General features: G+C 48.4%; 5 protein-coding genes across 5 annotated transcripts; 2 read left to right on the plus strand and 3 right to left on the minus strand.

Annotated features, from left to right (window-relative positions):
* Positions 1-592: 592 nt before the first annotated feature.
* Positions 593-2,928, minus strand: VC83_06123 (uncharacterized protein; the record flags this gene model as incomplete). The annotated part of the gene is made up of 1 exon (XM_024469728.1): positions 593-2,928. Exon 1 carries the CDS (start codon positions 2,192-2,194, stop codon positions 593-595), a length of 1,602 nt encoding a protein of 533 aa, XP_024324114.1. The 5' UTR covers positions 2,195-2,928.
* A 2,068-nt stretch (positions 2,929-4,996) lies between these two features.
* On the minus strand, positions 4,997-7,569 carry VC83_06124 (uncharacterized protein; the record flags this gene model as incomplete). The annotated part of the gene is made up of 5 exons (XM_024469729.1): positions 4,997-5,489; positions 5,545-6,369; positions 6,424-6,705; positions 6,751-7,469; positions 7,534-7,569. 5 exons carry the CDS (start codon positions 7,567-7,569, stop codon positions 4,997-4,999), a joined length of 2,355 nt encoding a protein of 784 aa, XP_024324122.1.
* Positions 7,570-10,081: 2,512 nt separating this feature from the next.
* VC83_06125 (uncharacterized protein) lies at positions 10,082-10,399 on the plus strand (the record flags this gene model as incomplete). The annotated part of the gene is made up of 1 exon (XM_024469730.1): positions 10,082-10,399. The coding sequence occupies one exon, from the start codon at positions 10,082-10,084 to the stop codon at positions 10,397-10,399; it is 318 nt and encodes a 105-aa protein (XP_024324123.1).
* Positions 10,400-13,639: 3,240 nt separating this feature from the next.
* Positions 13,640-14,014, minus strand: VC83_06126 (uncharacterized protein; the record flags this gene model as incomplete). Its single annotated transcript, XM_024469731.1, has 1 exon — positions 13,640-14,014. One exon carries the CDS (start codon positions 14,012-14,014, stop codon positions 13,640-13,642), a length of 375 nt encoding a protein of 124 aa, XP_024324044.1.
* An 8,291-nt stretch (positions 14,015-22,305) lies between these two features.
* On the plus strand, positions 22,306-23,253 carry VC83_06127 (uncharacterized protein). Its single transcript, XM_024469732.1, has one exon. The coding sequence runs from the start codon at positions 22,496-22,498 to the stop codon at positions 23,051-23,053; it is 558 nt and encodes a 185-aa protein (XP_024324115.1). The 5' UTR covers positions 22,306-22,495; the 3' UTR covers positions 23,054-23,253.
* The last annotated feature ends 237 nt before the right edge of the window (positions 23,254-23,490 follow it).

The following is a 23,490-nucleotide window of genomic DNA, read 5'->3' on the forward strand; positions in this document are numbered from 1 at the left end:
TGTTCTTAACCGAATCCTGTCTATAATAGCCCATACCCATCCCGTCCTGTCTATAAAAGTCCCATTCCCAAGTCTGTGAATACATCTCATCCCATCATGATATCCATCATGCATGCGCATCATCATCACCACCCCCCCCCCCCCTTATTAGGTGGGGATGTACAGATACCCTCACACCAACATAAGAGGTGGTGGGGGCTCTGTAAAACGTATCATCAATCCATCCCCGATATCCAAAACCCGAATCCAAAAATCCGGAACCAAAAACGAAAAATAAAAAAGCAAATATGACGAAAAGAAAAATATAAAGTAAAGAAAGGCGAGTCGTATATAACATAACAGGCAAACAGCGGCCCTGAAACCGAGGCGGATCAAAGCTAGGTGCCGAAGCGATGGGTCGTTGGTGTGGTAGAGCGTGACGGTGCGTGAGATCGTTGGTCTCGAGATGAGTGACCAGCAAGTGAGACAACCCATCTCATCCACCAAATATACCCACCCACCTGTACACACTTCCCCCCCTACTCCTCCTCCCCAACAGCATCCACCTCCCCCACTCCCTCCCCTAGCACCCACCCGCCCCCCTCCACCCGTCTCACAACCCCCTCCCGTTCCGCCCACTCCAAAACCCCCCCAGCACTCTCACACCACCCCCCCCTCCCCGTCCCTTAACCGCCTCCCAATGCCTCGCAACATGTTCCATCCTTTCGTCCCACGCCCTCGCCCCTTCCCACCCCGCCGTACACCCTGGGACGGGGCAGTGCGTTTTCGTGATCTGCGCTCTGCCTTTGCGTTTCCCCTCGTCGAGTAACTCAGATAGTCGTCTCTCCCACGCCTCTTTCCCCGCGCCAGACTTAGCCGAAGATGAGAGGGGAGAGTGCATACGCCGGAGATGCTGCGCAAAGAGGTCTTTCCGGTTGAATTTACCGGATTGGCCGGGGGCGGAACAAGGCCCGACACGGCATTCCCAGTAGAAGAAACAGGTGTGTTTGCTGGCTACGTGGCGCTTCCATTCATTTTTGGATGCGAAGGCTGAGGTGCAGCCCGCCCATTCGAAGGTGCAGGGGAATGTCGGGTTTGAATTCCCAGCGCGCCCCGCGGAGGAGGAGGAAGAAGAGACAGCATTACCCTTCCTCTTCTCCACGCGACTCCCAGAAGTCAGCTGCAACACCCTCGTCGTCGTCGTCGGCGGCGGCGGCGGCGGAGCAGGGCGTTGACCTGCGCGACGGCGGGGCGTGCGAGAGGTGCGACGCGCCGCGTGGGGGGTCCATGTACCGTCTGTGTCGGTGTCGTCGTTGGCGGGGAGGGGGGAGTCGATGTCGAATGCTGCGTCGAGGTCTGCGTCGTCGACTTCCATTGGGGTTTGGTGGGGAGTGAGGCGTGGCGCGGGTGGGTTTTGGGTTGTGTAGGAACGGGCGGGGGAGTGGTGGCTGTGCATGGAGGGTGCGGGGGAGAGGTGTAGGTGGAGGAATTGGTTGTGTGTTGGTGGGCGGGGAGCGAGGGTGGTGGTCATGGAGGTGTTGGTGTCTTGTTCGCCGGAGTCTTGGTCCATGAACATCTCCTCCTGCCCTCTGAATGTTGGGTCCTCGTCTAACTCGAAGTGGATCATGGACATATTGGGAATCGTCTGCTGTGAAAACGGCTGTCCGCCGCCAGCGTAGAAGTCTGCTTCATGGCTGAGAGAGCTGATACCGGAGTGCGAGCGCGTGAGAGCGTGTGCGGCGTAGGGTGACGAGACAAGAGAAGGATCCTGGCGGTAATCGCGCTCGCTCTGTGGGCTCAGCGCGCTGCTATCGCGGGAATTAGCGCCGGGAGATGGGGCCCACTGGTCGAACGACGCCGACGAGGAGCCATAGGGGAGGTTGGAGGTTTGTAGCTGCTGGGGCGCCGGGTAAGTGTCCTGGTGTGCCTCTTGGTAAGAGTACTGTTGTTGGCTCTGGCGGTTCTGCATACTGTCGTTGAAGGCCTTTGGGGACTCGAGGGTCTGCGCTGTCCACTCCTGCTGCTGGGAATCAGGATGGGAGCGGCCGCGCGGGACGGAGATGGGGACGGGGACGGGGACAGACTCCAGGTTGGTAATCCAGTGGATGGGGTCCACGGGGTAGGAAGCCTCTTGCTGATCGACCTGGGAGGCCATCATACTGTTATAGGCAAATATCTGGGGACGGTCCCATGGGGCTTGGGTCTGGTAATCCATGGAAGGTAGGTAGGTGGGTAGGCAGGAGCCTGGAAGGGGCAGGTGTTGGAGGGGGAGGGAGAGAGAAGGCTCGGGATAAGAGCGTTGATATAGACGGAGGGTTGTTGGAGAGCTGTGACGTCGTGTTGGATGTTTGACCGGGCGTCGGCCAGTGTGAGAGCTGGATTTGGAACGAGAGCGGGAAGGATGGTGCTTCGCCTCGCGTTGGCAGACGGTGGATGGTGGATCACACGTCACGGACAGACTGTGGGCGGCCAAGGCTGAGTGTAGGGGTGATGGTGAGAGAGGCTTAGCTAGGCACTTACATGCGTGTTGTTGTTGTTGTTGTTGTGTTGTGTTGTGTTGGTTGAGGATGAATGGTGATAGGGATGAGAAGAAGGAAGAAGGTGAGCAAGGGAAAGAAGGGAAGAGGGGGAAGGAGGAGGAGGGGGAGATTTAAAGAATGGAGGGTAAGTGAGAGAGAGACGGACAGGACATAAGGGAAAGGGCACACACACCGAAGCATGCATGCATATGAAATGTATCCCATGTATGGCTGCATGTCAATTGAAGGATAGAGAATGAAGGGAAGCGTGGCGTGTCTCGTGTGGGTGGGCATGGCGTCTAAAGTGCGTTGTTGTTGTTGTATTTCTTCATGGGCCGGTCAGGTTGGACTCCCAGGGTCTAATTCCTCTTGTTTTCTCAGATATCGTGGGCAGGGACGGCGGGCGGCGTGAGGGAAGGCGGGGGGTGGGTGGTGGGCGGTTCTATGGATGGCGGGCGGGGTGGACGGTGGGCGGTGAAAGATACGTATCTTTGAGCAGAGCCTCACGCTTGTAGAGCTGGTAGGAATAGTCGAAGCCAGACCGACATCCCTGCTCACCGGTCGAGAGGCTGAGAAGCTGAGGCGGCAAGCAGAGGCCTTTTGACAAAATAGTTTTTGACAAAATAGTGGATGGTGACGATCATTCAGGGGGGGGGGATAGTAGTACCGACAGACAGGGATCGACTGACTGACTGCTGACAGCTGACTGACGACGACGGCGGTTTAGAGCTGGAGATGGGATAACCCTCCCCCCCTCCCCCCCTCCCCCCCTTCCCCTCCCTCCCCTCCGTCCCCCCTCCTGCCTCGCCATCACCATCAACCTCATCCGGTGCGCTGTAGTGGGTCAGGGTTCGGTGTACGGGATGGGAATGGCGCGCGGGAAGGGGGGGAGGGGAGATGGTGAGGGGGTAATATTGTAGGAGCGTCACGTGATATGCGTACGTACTGTACTGTAACTACATATGGCAGAAACTCTATATAAGTTACCGAAAGGCAAAGCTCGAACCGACCCGTCCGCTATAGGCAGTGATTACTTGTCCTGGTTCAGTTCATTGTTGGTTATGCACCCCGCCACAACTATCCATCCAAACACAGCACAGCCCCGCGCCACCAACAAACTCCCCCCCCCCCATCCCATCTCCCATCTCCCATCTCCCATCATCCCCCCAGCCGAACCCCTGGTCCCCTACTCCTACCCGAAGAAGCCCTAGCCGCGCCCTGCGGATTCGCCACTGGACTGAACTAAACTAAACTAACTAATGCAGGGAATAAAGTCCTCTACGGTATTCCCTGCATTAGTTAGTTTTAGTTTAGTATGTGGGTTCTAATGGGTGTGTACTGTACGTAGTATGGCTAGGGAGCGGGGCCGGAGGGAGGCGCGGTGGAAGGGTGATGACGATGATGGGGGGGTTTACGGCATGACGGCACATGGTAACTGGATGATGATGGATGCACGGATACGAGGTGCATTTGGGTTATAGGTTGATGGTTGATGGTTGATTGTTGATGGTTGATGGTTGATTGTTGGATGGATACTGGTATGTATGTATGTATGTTGGTAGGTAGGTAGGATAACGCCCCGTGAGACGCCTAACACCTTGCCTGCTGGTCTGGGGCAGAAGGAGCAAAACCAGCCACGTCTATATGCGCGCTGTCCGTTAGAGCGTTAAAGGTGTCGGTGGTGTTGCTCGGGGAGAGTCGGTGGGGCGTGGTGAGCGATGGGAGATGTCGTGAAGCCGGCTTGGAGTGGTAGTAGGTAAAGATGCCGTGATGTCAAACTTAGAGGTTTGTAAGGGTTGATAAAAGGCCCATGTGCGAATGAATGCCTCGACGTGAAAACCCAAGTAATCCATGTGATCCAAGAGAACTCCGATGCCGCATGCATGCCCGCGCTGTGTAATAAAACACCCGAGTAAAGAATAAAACATGCGCCGATAATGAGAGGGGCCAAAACACGCCCGCCAATTGAGGCGAAAAGGAATAACACGCCGCCAATCCAAGTGAGAAGGAACCAAAACCATGCCTCCGCCCGCCATTACACCATCGACGTCGGAAGAGAATAAAACAAGCACAGCCCCAAACGCCACACTCTATCCATCTCCTTTTTCCGATCCAAACTCCGTCACACCCGCCTCACTTTTTCCGCTCCCATACCCCCGTCACACCCGCCTCACTCCATCTCTTTCCTCAATGATTTCCTGCACGCATGTCAGCCCCATGCCCCATGCCACCACCAACACCACCACCAAACTCACGGAATACTCTTCTTCACCCCCCCCCACGCCCTCCTCACCTGCCTCCCCCCCTCCCTCGTCACACTCCTAACCCTCTTCTCACCCTCCTGCGCCGCCCTCGCAAACCTCCTCCTCCCCTCCCTCACAAGATCCCTCCCCCCCCTAATCGTAACCTCCACTCCCTTAACCACCTTACTCGGCACCCTCAACCCCTTCTTCTTCACTCCCCCAACCTCCAGCTTCCCCTCCAGCTTCCCCTTCGCCCTAACCGTCGGCACCCTCACCCTCCTCCGTCCATGCTGCCATCTCCACTTTGCCCGCTCCGCCGCGCCCGGAAAAGTGGCCATCGAAGTGGTCGAAGCGGGCGCTCCAGTCGCGTTGCGGGAGCCGGCGGGCGCAGAAGCCGCAGTGGAATGTGCACGGGCAGGGGGCGAGGCAGCGCGCGAGGGTGGCGCTGTCATTTAGTTCTGTAGAGCCGATCTGGTGCGTGCGTGATAGGTGGGATTTGAATGCGTCGAGGTGGTAGGAGATGTGTTTGCATGCGCTAGGTTTGTCGTGGTCTCTGTCTCGGTTTTGAGATTGCGTTTGTAGGGTTGCTGTTGTTGTGGTGGTGGCGGAGGGGAGTTGGCAGCGCCAGGATTCGTAGTGGAGGTGTTGCGAGTTCTCGTGCCGGCGCCAGTCGTTCTTGCTGCCGAAGGTTTTGGCGCAGGGTGGGAAGGTGCAGTGGTACGGGCGGGAGTGGCGCTTCATGTGTTTTCTGGATGGTACGGGTTAGGAGGGAAGGTGCGATCGAGGGGTGGGGGGAGACGTACGCCATTTCGCTGGGGCGGCGGCAGGTTTTGAAGCAAACGCTACAGGAGAGGGGAGATCGGGGCTGGGTTGATGGAGAAGGGGCGGGGGGTTCAGGTAGGAGAGCGGTTTTCCTTTGTAAGACGAATCCGCGGCTGTTCATGTCTCGTAAGATTGTGGCCGCGTTATCGTCGTCTTGTGAATCTGTGTAGCAGTCCTCATCTTTGGAATGAGCTGCAACAAGGTCTCCTGAATTAAAATCTTGCTGGTTGGATTTGTCACGGCTGAACAGGGCTCCTATATTAACACGTCGGTCCACTGGGTCCTCCCTTAGAGACATTGGCTTTTGGCTGGCGCCCATTCCTCTGAAATTCCTGTCCTGGCTCCGTTTGTTGGCTAGTGCGCTTGCAAGAGCTTTCTGTGCGTGAGAATCAGTGGAACCATGTATATATGATCCATTCTCCCTCTTCGGGGTAGTTCCTATCGTAGTTGCAACTGGTGTTGCACTTTTGGATATATCCAATGTTGGATCCATTAAATATTCCATATCCGTGGTATCAGCTGGCCTATATTTGGTCTCCGCTAGTATATTGGTAGCCGTATCACCTAGGTCACGGCTTTGATCCGCCATTATGTAGAAAGATATATCCTCTGGATGGCCCTGGTCATCATTATCATACATCTCGTAATGGCTTCCATCAGTAGCCAGTGATTCATTGCTCTGTTCCATGGCATGGTCAAAGGAAATCTCAAGGCTGGCGTCCTGTATTTGAAGATCTGCACTTATTTCTTGTGGTCTGTCACCAAGTTGAATCCTTGGGTCCCCAAACCAATGCTGCTCTTTTTTCCTGCCATTTAGATGTTAGTTAGGCTCACGTAGTAGTTTTTATACGATCACTAACCGTTGAATAATTCCCTTGATCTCGTCCTTTTCCATACCATGGCATCGATCGAGATGGACTCCGAAGTTATCCGAACGAGTAAACTTCCTGCCCTTTTCTTGACATTCACTGAAATGGCAAGAGAACAACTGGATGGGACGTCCAGAGACTTTGCCTTCCGGATGTTTGCTTCGAATATGTCGGTCCAGGTCATTGACAGTCCCAAACCCCTGTCCGTGTCCACTTCCTGGGCAGTCAGGATATGAGCAGATGAATGGCTTTTTATGGCGCAGATCATGTTTCCTAGAAACTTTCAGCACAGTCACAGCTTCTCTACAGAAATATTACCTCAACACGGATGGTGTTCTGACTGCCTTGTTGCAGGTTGGGCAGCGTAGCAATGGAGGCACAACACGCGAGATCTTGGAAGAAGCAACTTCTGGTCCAAACGTGGCATCCGCCTGTTGGAAGCCATGGCTATGGGGATATGCAATCCGGTTTCCTGTGGCCGGGAGTCCAGTATCAAAATTGCTAATTGAAGGAGCATATGCGCTTTGCAGCGATCCATACCCTGAGTCCGACTGGGGTTTGCCAAGTACCACACCGGCTGCGGCGTCACCCTCGGTCTGGAAGCGCTTCCCATATAGGTTTTGGTTCACTGGGAGTTGTCCAACCAGCTGGCTCTTCAGATGCAACCTACCGTCAAAAGTAGAAGGTTCGGCAAAAAACCCCTTTTGTGACCATGGATCCTCATCGTTGAAAACATAGAAAGCCAATGTGTGGGTATATGGAATAGTAGATGAAACACCCACCGATATCTGTGGTGGATTTGTGGGAGTGCTGTGCCATTTCGGCAACGTTCTCTGCCCCGGTATCCCGGAAGGTACAGAGTTATACGCAGCGTCCAAAAAGCTGGCTCCCATAGTCCTAACAATAATGGAATCTCCTGCCACCGGCTGAGACAGATAGCTCATTTGCATCGGGAATAGGCCTGGGTCTGATGGTCCATCATGGCTGAACTGGTCCCAGTTGAGCGGCGACGTAGAGGAACGAGAAAATCCTGGCGGCTAGATCGACAAGTATGTCAGATTATGTCTTTTAACATCACTCATGGAACCTGTAGCTTCATACATTATTCGTGTTGCGGTGAGCGCTATTCGAGTCCATCTTCGCCAGCTGCAGAGCCTGTATCCAAGGCTATCACTTCGAGCTGCTGAGATGTCCCCGACAGACCAGCTAAATTGACAGTCGGGACACTCTCGACTTCAAGCCTTGCGACCCCGATCAAAGTAGGGTAGGACACAGCCAAAAAGTAATAATTAACTCTCTCCAACATCCATGTTGAAAAGATATACGTTAGGTTCCCTCGCAAAAAGGAAAACTAGATGTGGTGAAATGGCGCCCGAAGCATCATGGCGTTGCGAACGACTCTGGCCGGGCGTTGATGGTTCGCAAAGGATCGAAGTCCGCAACGAGGCAGATTCGACCGTGGACCGGTGTGTGCTTTGGGATTAAAAATGAGGGTTCGCAACGGCGGAGGTACTGTCACATCTTAATGAAAAGACGGTCAGAGCAGGGAGCGGTAACAAGTGGCAACCTTCATCGCATCAGTAGATGTCAGGCGTTGAGAGGTATTCTATGTGGCATTTTGAAAAAGTGAGGCTGCTTACCGAAGGGCCGAGTTGTTTTAGGCAACAGTACACCACACCACATTGGCGGGCGTGATTGACAGGCCCCGAAACATTCTCCTGTGTACTGCACCTACTAGGTATCACAATCATTTCCATTCGAGAACTCCATCCGTTTGTAATCGTACTTCCCACTGAACTTTGCTTTGATTTCCGAACGACGCTTTGTAAAGTTGGTAGTCTAGATCTTACTAACAGAGCCCTCGCCTCGTTTAGAGAGTAGTAGGGCTGCCATTTCTTGTACACCTTGCGGCTAGGGCGGAAATCCACGTGAATCTAGGTCGAGGATGTGCTGAATAAGATCTGACTCTTCGTACGGAGTTATCTTACGTGAGTTAGGGGTAGAGTCGCGTTAGGAAGTCATCCTATAAATCCGGTCACGGAAGGTTGTGCGGGGCACATCGTACGATTCTAAAGCTGATTGAACACTTTGGCAATAGCCTTGTTTGATTGCTTAGATAGCTTGTAGTATTCTATCCTCTTTATTAGAGGATTGGGCTTGTGTTAGGGGTGGCATGTTGTCTGTAGTCAAGTTGACGACACGTTTTGGTGTTTTTGCTAGTGACTCGCTTAGGATGGCGACTCGCTTGTGAAATACGTTTAAAGAAGCATTTTATTAAGCTCGGCACCCTAGTTTTCGTCACCCCCCCGTTCTCGTCACCCCACCTCGACGCGTCTGTCTAGAACACGACTCTTCCTACTCAACAACAACATGTCTCAAAACGCTACCCGAGAGTTTGCCATACAATCAGCTATCAAGGATTTCGAATCTGGTGTTTATTCTACCCAATCAGCTGCCGCAAAGGCGTATAATATCCCACGGACGACCCTCGCCTCGAGACTCAAAGGCTCTACAAACACACGCGTTGGCCATGAACAACAGCAGAGACTGACGCCAGGGCAAGAGGAATTCCTTGCCGATTGGATCCTCGAGGAAGACTCACGTGGATATCCTCCGTCTCATGCACGAGCGCGAGAAATGGCGGCCTGCATTCTGCATATGAACGGCGAGACGGAGCCACTTGGCAAGAAATGGGTGTCTAGCTTTCTACAACGGAATCCACGCGTTGCTTCTGTTATAGGCAGGAGAATTGAAGCTTCTCGCATTTAGGGAACGAGTTCTGAGCAATTACGCACATTCTTCGACCACTTCCACCGTATTCAAGAGCAGCGTCAAGTCCAGCCTCAGAATATTTGGAATATGGATGAGCAAGGTATTGCTCTTGGCCTTTGTACGAATACACAAGTTCTTGCAAGCTCTAAAAAGTCACGTACTTACGTGAAAGCTCCGCAGTATCGTGAGTGGGTCTCAATTATTGAGTCAATCTCAGCTATAGGCCAGAAGACACGCTGCCTTGTCATTTTCAAAGGGAAGGACCTACAAACAACATGGTATACAGCAGATAACGTGCCAGATTGTACGACGTCAGAAAACGGATGGACATCGAATCGGATTGGGGTTACTTGGCTAGAAAAGATTTTTCTACCAGAAACGAAGCCGATTGATGGTGGATACCGGATACTTGTCCTTGATGGCCATGGCAGCCATGTCTGTAGAATTCCTTTGGGTCTGTAAACAGCATCAAGTTGAGCTTATCTTTCTACCTGCACACTCTTCACATGTTTTGCAACCGCTTGATCTCTCATGCTTCTCGCCTGTCAAGGGCAAATACCGCCAGATGATTACGGAGCTCTCAGCACTCGATGACTCCGCCCCAGTTAAGAAAGCTCGCTTTATTGCAGCCTACCACTATGCACGAGAGGAGGGCCTTACAGAGAGTGTTATCCGGGGCGGCTGGCGTGCTGCTGGTATCTATCCTTGGAATCCAGCTAAGGCTATCAATTCCTCACAAGTCAAGAACCAGCTAAAGAGTCCTCCACGTCGGAAACGTGCCCGTTCTCTGGATTACGACGTTACTCGGACCCCACAGAAGCCACAGCATCTTTTCTAAGCAGTCCGGAGCATTACCAAGGCTGCAAAAATACCACGGATGCAGAGGCTTGTGATCCAGAAAGCAGGCAAGGTAATTGGGAGGTTGAATGCAATCCAAGCAGGGCATGAGGCAACAATTCAACGGCAGAAGGCTGAGATAGAGAGTCTGCAGGCAAAGAAGCCACGGAAGAGAATAACTGTTGATCTAAATTCACGCTTTGCAAATATAGAAAGTATTAAGAAGGCATTGGACGAAGCAGCTGCTTTGGAGGCACAAAGAAAAGGAAAGGTTACGGAATTTGCAGCCCAAAAAGCTACAGAGATTAGATCAAATATGACTCTAGAATCTATGACATTTGAGTGGCAATTAGAGTGATATTCGTTGTATTATTTAGCTATCATAATGAAAGGTGTTGATTCCGGAAGGGTGACGAGAACGGGGGGGTGACGAAAACTAGGGTGCCGAGCTTAACGGCACTTTTGTGCAAAGGCATGGAGAGAGCTTGGATTTATCTCTGCTATTAAAGCAGTCTGCATCTTCGTATTAACCTTGTGGCGGAGGTCATCAATGAGGGACTCCTCTGAGTAATCCAGTTCAACAGTGAGTCTCTGGAACTCTGCCCAAAAGGTAGCAAAGTTATCCTTGTTTTGGAAGAGCTTTCTATAAGCGCGTTGTGCAGTAAAGCGGTGGTCTGGATCACTGAAGACTCTGTCTAGGACTTCAAACATTTCCTCTACAGTTTGAAACTTGTTCTGAGTAGATCGAAGGCGTGGATTGATGTGAGAGGAGGCTTTGCCACCTAGTCTGCTTTGCACATAACCCATCTGAAGGGCTGGAGTAGGAAAATGGTCAAGGTTCGCCTCGAGCTTCATCTTTATCTTAATGCTCCCATCGTCATAAGCTGGCTCTATTTTATCTGTGAGAGTAGTGTAATGGTGGGTGCACCAGATGTGAGAATCTAGCCACCCAAGGAAGGGATGATTTTACTAAGACAACACACTGTCTTAGGAAACAGAGCCAAAGGGTTGTAGCTTAGACTATTCCACAACGCAGCAATCAGGTGTGTGATGTAGTGTAGTGGTTCAGACAAGTTGCAACAAATGTTGAGTCTGGGAACTCAGGGGTAAGTCAGAGGTTAACACCTCACTGACTTTTCAGAAACAAGGAGTAACAAGATGAATGCTTGGAAGCTTGGAAAAGACGTGGAAGTATGTGATAGTCGATTTACTGTATTGCCTGCTTGCCCTTTCTTAAGGAAAGGGCAATCCTATTTATGCCAAAGGAGTGTAGTTCTCTCATTTTCCATGACTTTCCATGACTAACCAGGCTTGGTAAATGTATTAGAAATCAAGTGCGACCCACAACTAGCTTGCTAATCATGTAGTGAACGTAAGAGAATCCCATAGAACCATCTCTTGGGTTTCTAGCCTATAGGAAGTGAAAAGGGGGTCCAAGGTCAGAGTACCTATAGATAAATTATGTCATAACTTAACCAATCTTGTGGGTAACTAAGGAGCGATGACGTGTAATGAATCATAGAGGGTTGTAGAAGCTTCTAGAGCTATCATTCATGTTCCTAGGCCTCTAGTTGGTAGAGATATGCCATGTGGTAGTATTGGCCCACCCCCTTAAGAAGGAGATTTTCTTAATAACTTGTTCAATGAGTGTCCAAATGATATGCCGTGATGTATGTAGCATAAACAGATGTAGTAGAAGAGTTTGCAGCAATCGTTGAGTAGTATTGCTTCTGTTGTTGGTGTGATAAGCCAAGATATGTATGTTGACTTGTAGGTTTGAGGAGGAGATTTCTAAGTTTGCTCTTGAGTTTGATAGCAAACTGAGTGCAACGAATGTCAGTATGACAAGTAGGAGGTCTGGGATCTTAGTGGATTTCTGGTGTGATTCTCTATTGCGAGTAGTGCTGCTTTTTGACTTCTCATTTTCAAGATATTTCACAACAGCAGCTTGTCCTGCCATTGTCTACTCATGAGCTTGGATAACCTCTTGTAGTTGGCTGATATTGTCATCATATGTAGCCTTCTCCTCTCGACTCTTCTGGAGGGTAGTATTGTAGAGCTGGGTGACATGATCATAATCCTCCATCATCTGCTTTTGGATTTGAAGTGCAGCCTCTCTCTGGGCTTGGCTCCAGGTGCTCACAACTGAGATGTCTTTAAGCTCCCAAATGCAAAGGGTAGCTTGATGTTCTGGATCCTCAAGTAGTGTTTCCCTTCTATTGTAGGTGTGGCTTTCTAAGCAGTCCTCATTGCTTGTAGTAGATTGGGTTTCTTGTCCTTGATCTTGACTCCTGTCATGGATTACATGTCCTTGTGCATCGCGTGCCATTATAGCAGGCTTCGCTTCTTGTCCTTGGAATTGTCGAGGTCAGGATCTTCTTCTGACTTTGTTGGTATCAGGAACTAGACACGTATGTGGTGAAGGCCCTTGTAACGCTGACTTCTAAACGATAGAAGACACAGAGGTTCTCTTGCGTAAAGGTTTACTTATCAGAGGAGGCAGGGGATCAGACACAAAGGCTTCAAGTAACACGTTACTAGTATATAACAAATACTGTATTGAGTTGAGCACGAAGCTCCTATCTAAGAACTAACTATCTACTTATATAGTGGCGTCGTGCCTAGTGGACTCCTGGGAACTCACTCGAGTCCTCGGAGTCCTGGACTCTTAGGATTCTTCTCATCATCCTGCGAGTCCGTCACGTGCCTAGTGGTTTCCTGGGAACTCACTCGAGTCCTCGGAGTCCTGGACTCTTAGGACTCTTCTCATCATCCTGCGAGTCCGTCACGTGATACTTTCGGAACTACTATTCCCCGCTGCCCCTCCAGGTACCAGGGCCGGTCTCATGCGACCTCCCTCCTTCCTGTCCTGTAGTTGGCCAGCCTTCTTGTTCCGTCGTAACAGCCCTATTATGCAGTTGTCGGCTGTACGAGCCACTCAAGAGGAGCGCACTTCCGTCATGGTTATATCCTTGTTGAGGGAGCGTCACGGAAAGGTCTAATTCTGCTGATATAATGTTCTAGGTTCTGATGCTTGAGTGTGGTATTGAGTTGACTTGTGGTTTCTGGATTTGGTGTTCTGGTGTTCTGGTTCTGGTTCTGGTTCAATGTGTAGCTCTGGTTGGTCTGAGTTTCGATTTCTGGTTCTGGAGGTTCTGTTGCTCAAAGGTTTGTGCTGGTTTCTGGTTTGAGGGTTCTGTTGCTCAAAGGTTTGTGCTGGTTTCTAGTTTCTTGCTCAGGATGAGCTAATGAAGAAATGAGATTCAATCTTATGTTACGATGGTCATAGAGGTCATGATGCCAGTCCAGGAAAAGTAATCTAGATTGAATCTAAAGAGAGAAGAAAAAGAAGAAGGAAGGAAGGTGAGGCTATTCCTCATAACATACAGTTGTCTGCTTAGCGGTTGTAATCTTGTGGCTAAGGCTAATCGTCGTAACCAACTTTTCACTTCGCTCAAGGTTGGAGTAAGCAATGTGAACGTGCCCGAAGCGAGAGGAAGCAATGTGCACGCTGTCAAATTGCGACTGTAAGTACCTACACATAGTAATTTATATGTAAAGATACCTAAATAAGCTATTCTACGAAATTATCACTTCCTTACTCCCACTCGCTCCCACGCTCGCTCTCATACTGGCTCTCAATTTGGGGGGCTTCTGGGTCAGGAATTGGCTCCTCGAACTCTGGAGGAATTGGGAGCCCCTCTTCGTAGAGCTTGGCAATCATCTTCTTTTGGGCACGCTCTTCCTTCCGTGCCTCAATTCCTGCCCTATGAAGCTGTTTCCGGGCCTGGTTTAAGGTCTGGCGTGCTACCCGGGCTTCTTTAGCTACGAGTGTTACGATATCAAGTGCGCCTTGCAGCTCGAGTGGGGGTTCAGGGGTGTGGGGAGCTTCCGGGGTTGGAGCGAAGTTTTCAGTTGTGGAGTGAATTCTCAGAACTGGTCTTGCTAAAGAGAATTCACTCCACAACAACATAGCTGTATATAGATCGAGCCACTGCTCGAGTGCTCCTCTTCTCTTTCCTTTCTTCTCTAGATTGAGTTTAATTCATAATACCCAACTGGCGCCCTATGCCTTGGTGAACCGTGACATAAAACTCAATCTCTCTTATACCTCTTTTCCTGCTCTTTGAGCTGAACCCTCTTCTGAAATCGAAATCGAAATCCACTCTTTGAAAACCCCAGAACCAGAAACCTTATCCTGAAGTCGATTCCAGGACGATCTCGAGGCAACCCCTCAAAGTTGGCTTTCGACAGTCAGCTCGACACACACACACCACCTTCGCAAGTCAGACCTTTTACAACGCTCCCTCGACAAGGATATAACTGTGAGGGAAGTGCGCTCCTCTCGAGTGGCTCCTACGGCCAACAACTGCACAATAGGGCCTTTGGCAATATGTGTCTGACTTGACGATATAAACTGAAATTGAAATAGCAACTCGCTATGGCTTATACAGCTGAAGAAAAAGCTGCAATGGCAGCTCGAAATGATCCAGAACAAGACCAGGAATCCCTGGCAGAAGGAGCATCAATTCCAAGCTCTGCAAACCAAACCAATGAACTTCATGATCCTAATTTCAAATCCGAAACCTTCCTTCACACTCTGGGCAAAATAGCTCAAGAGAGACATGAATCTATACTTGCAAATCGACATGAAAAGGCTGAATGGAATGTTGAAACCTTTGACGAATTCCAGAAACTATCTGTCGCCAACCAGAAAATGGCATGGACTTTGCACAAGAACATTCTTCGGGACTATTTGGCCCTAGCAGAGGACTCAAATTCGATACTGGCTGAAAAGGATGATGCCATTCTCCAGTTACAGGAACTGATCCAGAGCAACGAGCAACAAATCACAGAGCAACAAACAATTCAGAAATATCTTGAAAAGCAAACCCAACAAGCTCTGAAGAATGAACCAGGACACCACTCTCACAGTCGACTGTCAGCTCGGATTCCAGACCCTCCAATCCTCACAGATGGGATAGAGCCAGCATTTGAAGACTGGGTTGTGAAAATTCGCCTCAAGCTCGAAGCCAACATTGATCATTTTCCAACACAGACTTTACAAATGAGCTACATTCAGAGTCGACTGGGAGGACTGGCAGTTCGACATGTCAATCCAAGGCTTCGACCAAACTCTACAAACAAATTGCAGACAGCAGAAGAAATTCTCAAACTTTTGGAAAAAGTCTTCAGTGATCCCGATCGAAGGCACACAGCTCAAACTGAGTATCGAAAGCTGTATCAGAGAAACAACACCTTTGCAGTGTTTTGGGCTGAGTTCCAAAGGCTCACGACAGAGCTTGATTACTCTGAAGAAACTTTGCTGGATGACTTGTGCTTCAAAGTCAACTAACAGATGCAGAAAGCCTTAGTGGCTGAAGTTGGAGCTACTACACTTCACGAGTTTGCAAAGAAATGCATGCTCATCGACCAGAACATTCAGCGGATCAAGGAACAAGAAGACAAAAGGAAGCCAAAGTCATTTTCGAACAACATGGGCCAAACTCAAGATCAGGGCCAGGCACTTCGAACTTCAATCCCTCAACCTACAATGGATTCGAACATGCAAAACAAGACGCAGAAGCTGTATCGACCACCGCATCAAGATCCAGCAAAAGAAATGCTCATGAAACTTGGGAAATGCTTCATATGCCGACAAAATGGACATCGAGCTCGAGACTGTCCCCAGAAGCTCAAAGCTCAAGTAAATGAGGTATCTACAGCTCAGTCTATCATCGATTCGGAAAACGAATAGCCTCTAGACAAGTCATCACTAGAGGCAGTGCAGCCAGAATTGCAGCTTCTTCCTCGAGATCCAGTTTTGATCCGGACACCCCTTTCTTAGCTACTTGTAGAATAGGAAAATACAAAGCTATTGTCCATGCATTGATCGATACTGGTGCCACAGGTGGAAACTTCATTAATGCTGCTGATGCAGAAAGAATATGTGAAATCGAAGGGATAGCCCCAGTCGAACTTGTGAAACCAAAACAAGTTGAAGGATTCAATGGAGAGGCTGCCCCTGCTATCACACATGCTATATATCCTCGACTACAAGTGGGAGAGCATGTGGAAAGCTTATGTCCATTATTCATCACTTCGCTGGGAAAACATTCCATCATTCTCGGGAAAGCTTGGATGAAGCAACATGGAGTTGTTCTCAATATGATCAATGATCAAGTCCTCTTCACTGGAGATTATTGCAACCATTCTATACCAGATCGAGCCCTCGAAACAGAGCCTATATCTAAAAGTGAAAGACAAAGGCCAAAGAAGAAAGCCAAAGAAATGCCTCCTCCGGAACCTGCTCCGAAAGTGGAAAAACCAAAACCTTGCACCATAGCAATGATTGGCGCAGCACCATTTCGAATGCTCATGAAGCAAAGAGGAGCTCAAGTCTTTGCTATATCAATGAAGGACATAATCGAGCACAAGAACAAGACCAAAACTGAAGAAATTGACTCTCGACTGATCCTTCCGAAGGAATTTCATGAATTTTTGGATGTTTTTTCAAAAATGGCAGCAGACAAGCTACCTCCCCATCGACCTTCAGACCATCATATTGAACTCGAAGGTGATGCAAAGCTGGGATATGCACCACTCTGGAATATGTCAAAGGAAGAACTTGATTTGGTCGAAGAATATGTCTTCGAGCACTTGCCAAAAGGGTTCATTGAAGCAAGCAAAGCCCCATACTCTTCACCCATTATGTTTGTGAGAAAGCCAGGTGGTGGTCTTCGATTCTGTGTTGACTACAGGAAGCTAAATGCCATAACGAAAAAGGATCGATATCCCATACCACTCATTGATGAAACGCTGGCCCAAGTCATAGGAGCAAAATATCTCACCAAACTGGACATTCGACATGCCTTCAATCGAATTCGAATGCAGACAGAAGAAGATGAAGACCTCACTACATTCAGAACTCGATTTGGATCCTACAAATACAAGGTCATGCCCTTTGGACTCACAAATGGTCCAGCAACATTCCAGAGGTACATGAATGAAACCCTCATGGATTACCTCAACCAATTCGTCACCGCATACATGGATGACATTCTTATCTACAGTGCTACTCAAGCGGAGCATACAGAGCACATAAGGAAAGTCCTACAGAAGCTTCGAGAAGCTGGACTGCAAGCAGATATCTCAAAATGTGAAGTTTTCGTCCAGAAACCAAATTCCTAGGACTCATCGTGGGAGTCAATGGCATTCGCATGGACCCTGCAAAGGTTTCTACTATATTGGAATGGCGAACTCCAAAATCGCTCAGGGATATGCAAGCTTTCATTGGTTTCTGTAATTTCTATCGAAGGTTCATCCGAAATTACTCCAGCATCATGAGGCCATTGGTGAACCTTACCAGAAAGGATCAGATATTCGAATGGACTCATGCATGCCAAACTGCATTTGAGCTGTTGAAACAAACAGTCACAGAAGCTCCTGTCTTGAGGCATTTCGATAGAAACAAGACAGCCTATGTCGAAGCAGATTCCTCAGACTTCATCTCATCAGGAGTCTTGTCACAAAAAGATGATCAAGGGGTTCTACATCCAGTGGCATACTTCTCGAAAAAGCTAGCACCTGCAGAATGCAATTACGAGATATATGACAAGGAATTGCTTGCAATCATCAGATGTTTCGAAGCATGGAGACCAGAACTTGAAGGGACAGATTTTCCAGTCCAAGTCTTGTCTGATCACAAAAGCTTGGAATACTTCATGTCCACCAAGAAGCTAACAAGAAGACAAGCTCGATGGGCTGAATTCCTCTCTCGATACAACTTCCAGATCATCTATAGGCCTGGGAAGCAAAATGGAAAAGCAGATGCTTTGACTCGAAGGCCTGGTGACAGACCAGAAGGCAATGATGAGGATGATCGACAAAAGCAACAGCTTCAGGTGTTGCTACCACCTTCGAGGCTACATCCAGACATTCAGAAACTCAAAGAACAAGGCCAAACAGCTCAGCTAGCTCCAGTGGAAACTCATATCAGAGAAATGACAATTCTTGAGAAAATCCAAAAGTCTCAACTGGAAGACAAATTCTGCAAGGCTACACCACAGAAGCTTGAGAATGATGATCGAACAAGCAAAGAGGTTGCATTGGCTTATTGCGAACTCAAAAATGGCATGCTAGAATATCAAAATCGAGTTTGGGTGCCAGAAACCATTCAGGTGGACTTGTTGAGAGAAGTTCATGAACAACCCTCTATGGGACATCCAGGAGCTGGAAAAATGCTGCGAGTCATGAAACAGCACTATTACTGGCCAAACATGGACAAAACAATAATTCGATATATCAAAAACTGCCATATGTAAGGATGCCTCCGTACCTAGATACTCGAAGAACCTGTCTCAGAACTGTTACGGTCACTACAAACATGGAATCCGACTCGGTGGGGTTTCGAACCAGTAGAGGATCATATAGCGAGTTACACTATAGTGGGGGACGGTAAGTGTATAGGGTTCAGGGCCGATGTAGACCTGTTGCGGTGGAAGGTTCAGGGCTAGGGTTGGGATAACCGAGTCGGGCCCGTTTCGGGAGTTAAGGAAACAGACCCAACGGGGTTCCCCCTTCATCTTTTTTGTATCCTTCGTAGTAGACCTATAGGATAGAATACAGCATCACCTCCGACTCGCACTCCCATATGCACCTACGGAGAGCCGTATTCCCTGTGTCCTTACACCATAGTTGTCAAAGATCGAAACCATCTCGAGATTCCTACAATGGACTTCTACAACCAATCCCTATTGACAGTCGACCATGGATGGATATATCAATGGATTTCGTGACAGGATTACCACTCTGTGAAGGGCACAATGCTATCTTGGTTGTTGCATGCAGGTTGACGAAAGAAAGACATTTCATTCCGTGTTTCGCTGGGCAAGAAGGGACTACTGCAGAAGCTACAGCACAGCTCTTACTTCGACATGTATGGAAGCACCATGGTCTACCAAACTCGATAATATCAGACAGAGGTCCTCAGTTCATTGCAGAAGTCTGGAGTTTGCTCTGCAAAATTTGGAAAATTTCAGCCAAACTTTCAACTGCCTTCCACCCAGAAACAGATGGACAGACTGAGCGATTCAATGCAAAGCTCGAACTCTACTTGCGAGCTCATGTGAACTATCTTTAAGACAATTGGGTTTCATACTTGTGCATGGCGGAGTTTGCTGCCAACAGTTTGCCATCAGATGCAACCAAGACAAGTGCGTTTTTTGCGAACAAGGGCTATGAACCAAGAATGAGCTTCGATACAGAGCAGCAAGCATATCACGAAGCCAAACAAGAGCACAAGAACATAGCTCAGACCATGGCAAAGGTTTGGGAGTTTCTGCAGGATGAAATCATGCTCTCGCAAGCAAAAATGGAACATTTCGCGAACAAGAAAAGGAAACCTGCACCACGCTATCAAGTGGGAGACAGAGTATGGCTTTCAACTCGAAATATAAAGACACAGAGGCCATCAAAGAAGCTAGACCACAAGCAAGTGGGACCTTTTGAAATTCTAGAGCGAATTGGGCAAGTTGCATATCGGCTCAAGTTGCGACGGAGTGCACATTGCTTCGCCTCGCTTCGGGCGCGTTCACATTGCTTACTCCAACCTTGAGCGAAGCGAAAAGTTGGTTACGACGATTACACCCGTAATCCCCATAACAACTGGAATAACAATAATAACTGTAACAACAGTAACAACCGTAACAAGCTGTGATAAGCTGTGAGCTGTAATCGTAACAAGCTGTGACAAGCTGTGAGATGTAATCGTAACACTAAGCTGATTCTAGAATTTCTTTCTAAGAAAGCCACCTGGCTAAAGGGCAAGCAGACAGCCAACAAATGTCCTTAAGAGGGGGATCATGTCATACTGACATTCGTTGCACTCAGTTTGCTATCAAACTCAACAGCAAACTTAGAAATCTGCTCCTCAAACCTACAAGTTACCATACATATCTTGGCTTATCACACCAACAACAAGAGCAATACTACTCAACGATTGCTGCAACCTCTTCTACTACATCTGTTTATGCTACATATATCACGGCATATCATTTAGACACTCATTGAACAAGTTATTAAGTAAACCTCTTCCTTAAGGGGGTGGGCCTTACTACCACATGGCATATCTCTACCAACTAGAGGCCTAGGAACATAAATGATAGCTCTAGAAGCTTTTACAACCCTCTATGATTTATTACACATCATCACTCCTTAGTTACCCACAAGATTGGTTAAGTTATGACATAATTTGTCTATAGGGGTACTCTGACCTTGGACCTCCTTTCACTTCCTATAGGCTAGGAACCCAAGAGATGGTTCTATGGGATTCTCTTACGTTCACTACATAATTAGCAAGCTAGTTGTGGGTCGCACTTAATTTCTAATACAGTTACCAAGCCTGGTTAGTTGTCATACTGACATTCGTTGCACTCAGTTTGCTATCAAACTCAAGAGCAAACTTAGAAATCTCCTCCTCAAACCTACAAGTCACTATACATATTTTGGCTTGTCACACCAACAACAAGAGCAATACTACTCAACGATTGCTACAACCCTCTATGATTCATTACACATCATTGCTCCTTAGTTACTGCGCCGATATGACCACATAGCATATCTCTACAACCCTCTATGATTCATTACATGACATCACTCCTTAGTTACTGGGCTAATACTACACATGACATATCTCTATCAACTAGAGGCCTAGGAACATGAACGATAGCTTCCAAAAGCTTCTACAACCATCTATGATTCATTACATGTCATCGCTCCTTAGTTACCTACAAGATTGGTTAAGTTATGACATAATCTGTCTATATGGGTACTCTGACCTTGGACCTCCTTTCACTTCCTATAGGCTAGGAACCTAAGAGATGGTTCTATGGGATTCTCTTATGTCGACTACAGTTACCAAGCCTGGTTAGTCATGGAAAGTCTTGGAAAATGAGAGAACTACACTCCTTTAGCATAAATAGGACTGCCCGTTCCTTAAGAAAGGGCAAGCAGACAATACAGTAAATCGACTATCACATACTTCCATGTCTTTTCCAAGCTTCCAAGCATTGATCTTGTTACTCCTTGTTTCTGAAAAGTCAGTGAGGTGCTAACCTCTGACTTATCCCTGAGTTCTCAGACTCAACATTTGTTACAACTTGTCTAAACCACTCCACTATATCATACACCTGATTGCTGCGTTGTGGAATAGTCTAAGCTACGACCCTTTGGCTCTTTTTCTAAGACAGTGTGTTGTCTTAGTAAAATCATCCCTTCCTTGGGTGGCTAGATTCTCACATCTGGTGCACCCACCATTACAAAACTGCTTTAAAGCTTCGAATACCGATTACTGCAGTGTGTACTACACAAAAGCTTGATCCTAGTATGAAAGATATTGCGTTAACTATAAGTGATTGGGCTATTATTGAAGCTCTTGAACGATTGTTTCTGGTATTCTTAAAGCCATCGAGATGGTTACAAAGCGATTCATATCCAATCCTTAACTTTACTATCCCTCTTTACTTAAAGATGATAAATAAAGTTATATCGATACAAGAAGATCTTGGTAAAAGCTCTGCAATTGGACTAGCATGCGGAGCTGCACTTCAAAAGCTTAATGAGTATTATACTTTTACAACGAATCAGCAGTGTAATGTAACACTGACTTCTAAACGATAGAAGACACAGAGGTTTCTTGCGTAAGGTTGACTTGACAGAGGAGGCAGGGGATTAGACACAAAGGCTTTCCAAGTAACACATTACAGTATTGTAAAGAATACTATATTGAGTTGAGCACGAAGCTCCTATCTAAGGAAATACTATCTACTTATATAGTGGCGTCGTGCCAAAGGGATATCCGTGGATAACATGGATAACATAATATCCATGATATCCAATGTTATCCATCATGTGAGGTTGCAGCCTTACAGCTTATATAGTTAGCCTCTTATCTAATCTGACTGACACTAGAGATTAAGCGACAAATGCATTTCGTCACTCTTGTTGCTACGTGGGGCAAACTCAACTTTAGTGTAAGCAGACATCCAATCATGAAAAGGATAAAGATTTAGAGCGGGTCTAGAACTAAGCCGTTCAGCCAATCACACCTCACGTCATCCAGCCACCTGTCAGTGTCTACCCACTGCCCGCGGGAGTTGCCCCAAACCCCACTTAAACCAACGTACCCATGTACACCTGATTGTGCAGTTTGTAGCTTAGCTCTCTCTTCTCCTCTCCCCATTCCAACATTCCAAGGAAAGGACCTCCAGTCGTCAATTCACCACCCAAACAGCCCGCATCTCCATCACCAAAACAACCTCATAATCAACTCATGCAACTCATCAACAGTTGATAGCTGTTGTTGACAATATCGCCGTTTATATCATTCTGTGAGTATTCCCTTCCTCTCTGTCTGCTTCTCCACCAGCATCAGTCGATTGCGTCGCCAAGACCGATGAACCCAAGCTTGTCCACGCCAAAACATCGCATCACGAACTGCCGAGTTATCCCTACGACCGTCTCCCCCACAATCCGCGACGCTCGTGCTTTACAAGCTCCCCAGACAGCCAGCGAGCCTGGAGCCAACGCTCTGTGCATCAGCACGCTCTTGTTTACTCCTCGTCATCCCGTCGTTCCGTCGCGTCGCCCATTCCTCGTCCTCGCCGATACATACGATTCGATCCAGAGCCTCCTCGCGCCTTATTCACTCACAACTAACATCCCACTGCAGAAAGCCTACGTCCGCATCGCGCTTCATCGTCAATTCCGCAAAGATGCCTACCATCCACACCCTCGACGCGCGCGACGTCGCCATGCAGCTCTCCAAGCGCGAGAACTGGGCCAAGAAGGAGGCTGGTGTCGTGGTCGTGTTCTGTATCGTTGGCGTTGTCGCGCTTGGCGTCATCTGGTTGTGCATCCACAAGTGGATGCTCCGCCGTCGTGCGAACAGGCCCGAGAAATAGATGGGTTTGGAGGATCCGGGGGGAGGGTGTATAGTGTAGCGATGGACTGATGAAAGGGGTGCGTCGGGATATTGGACCCGTGACGCGGATGTGGGAGGGATGGGGTTATTGATTTAATAGAGGACTAGTGGCCGGAAGGGGGCGGATATCATGTGGTATAGTGGCGGATGTTTTCTTCACCTGGCGGAGTTCGTACATGGTCTATTTTATAGCTGTTCATAATTACAATGGATCGTTGTCTTGTGAATGAAATGGGCCAATGCCACTACTGATATTATTCATGAAAACACCGAATTTATATTTAGGCGAATTATGTCTTCTAACGCTTCTCATCTATCACTTAAGCAGCTTAGTATACAGCTCATCATCTATCATCCGAGGCGCTTGAGCTGGAGCCCACCCATCATCTATCGTCGGGGCTTGTAACAACTGGATGTGCGGATGACCGTTTCAAAGGAAGCCTGCCCATCATTGTCGCGGCTCCAGC

This window comes from Pseudogymnoascus destructans (assembly GCF_001641265.1).
Source record: "Pseudogymnoascus destructans isolate 20631-21 unplaced genomic scaffold scaffold_10, whole genome shotgun sequence".
Taxonomy (NCBI): Eukaryota; Fungi; Ascomycota; class Leotiomycetes; order Thelebolales; family Thelebolaceae; genus Pseudogymnoascus; species Pseudogymnoascus destructans.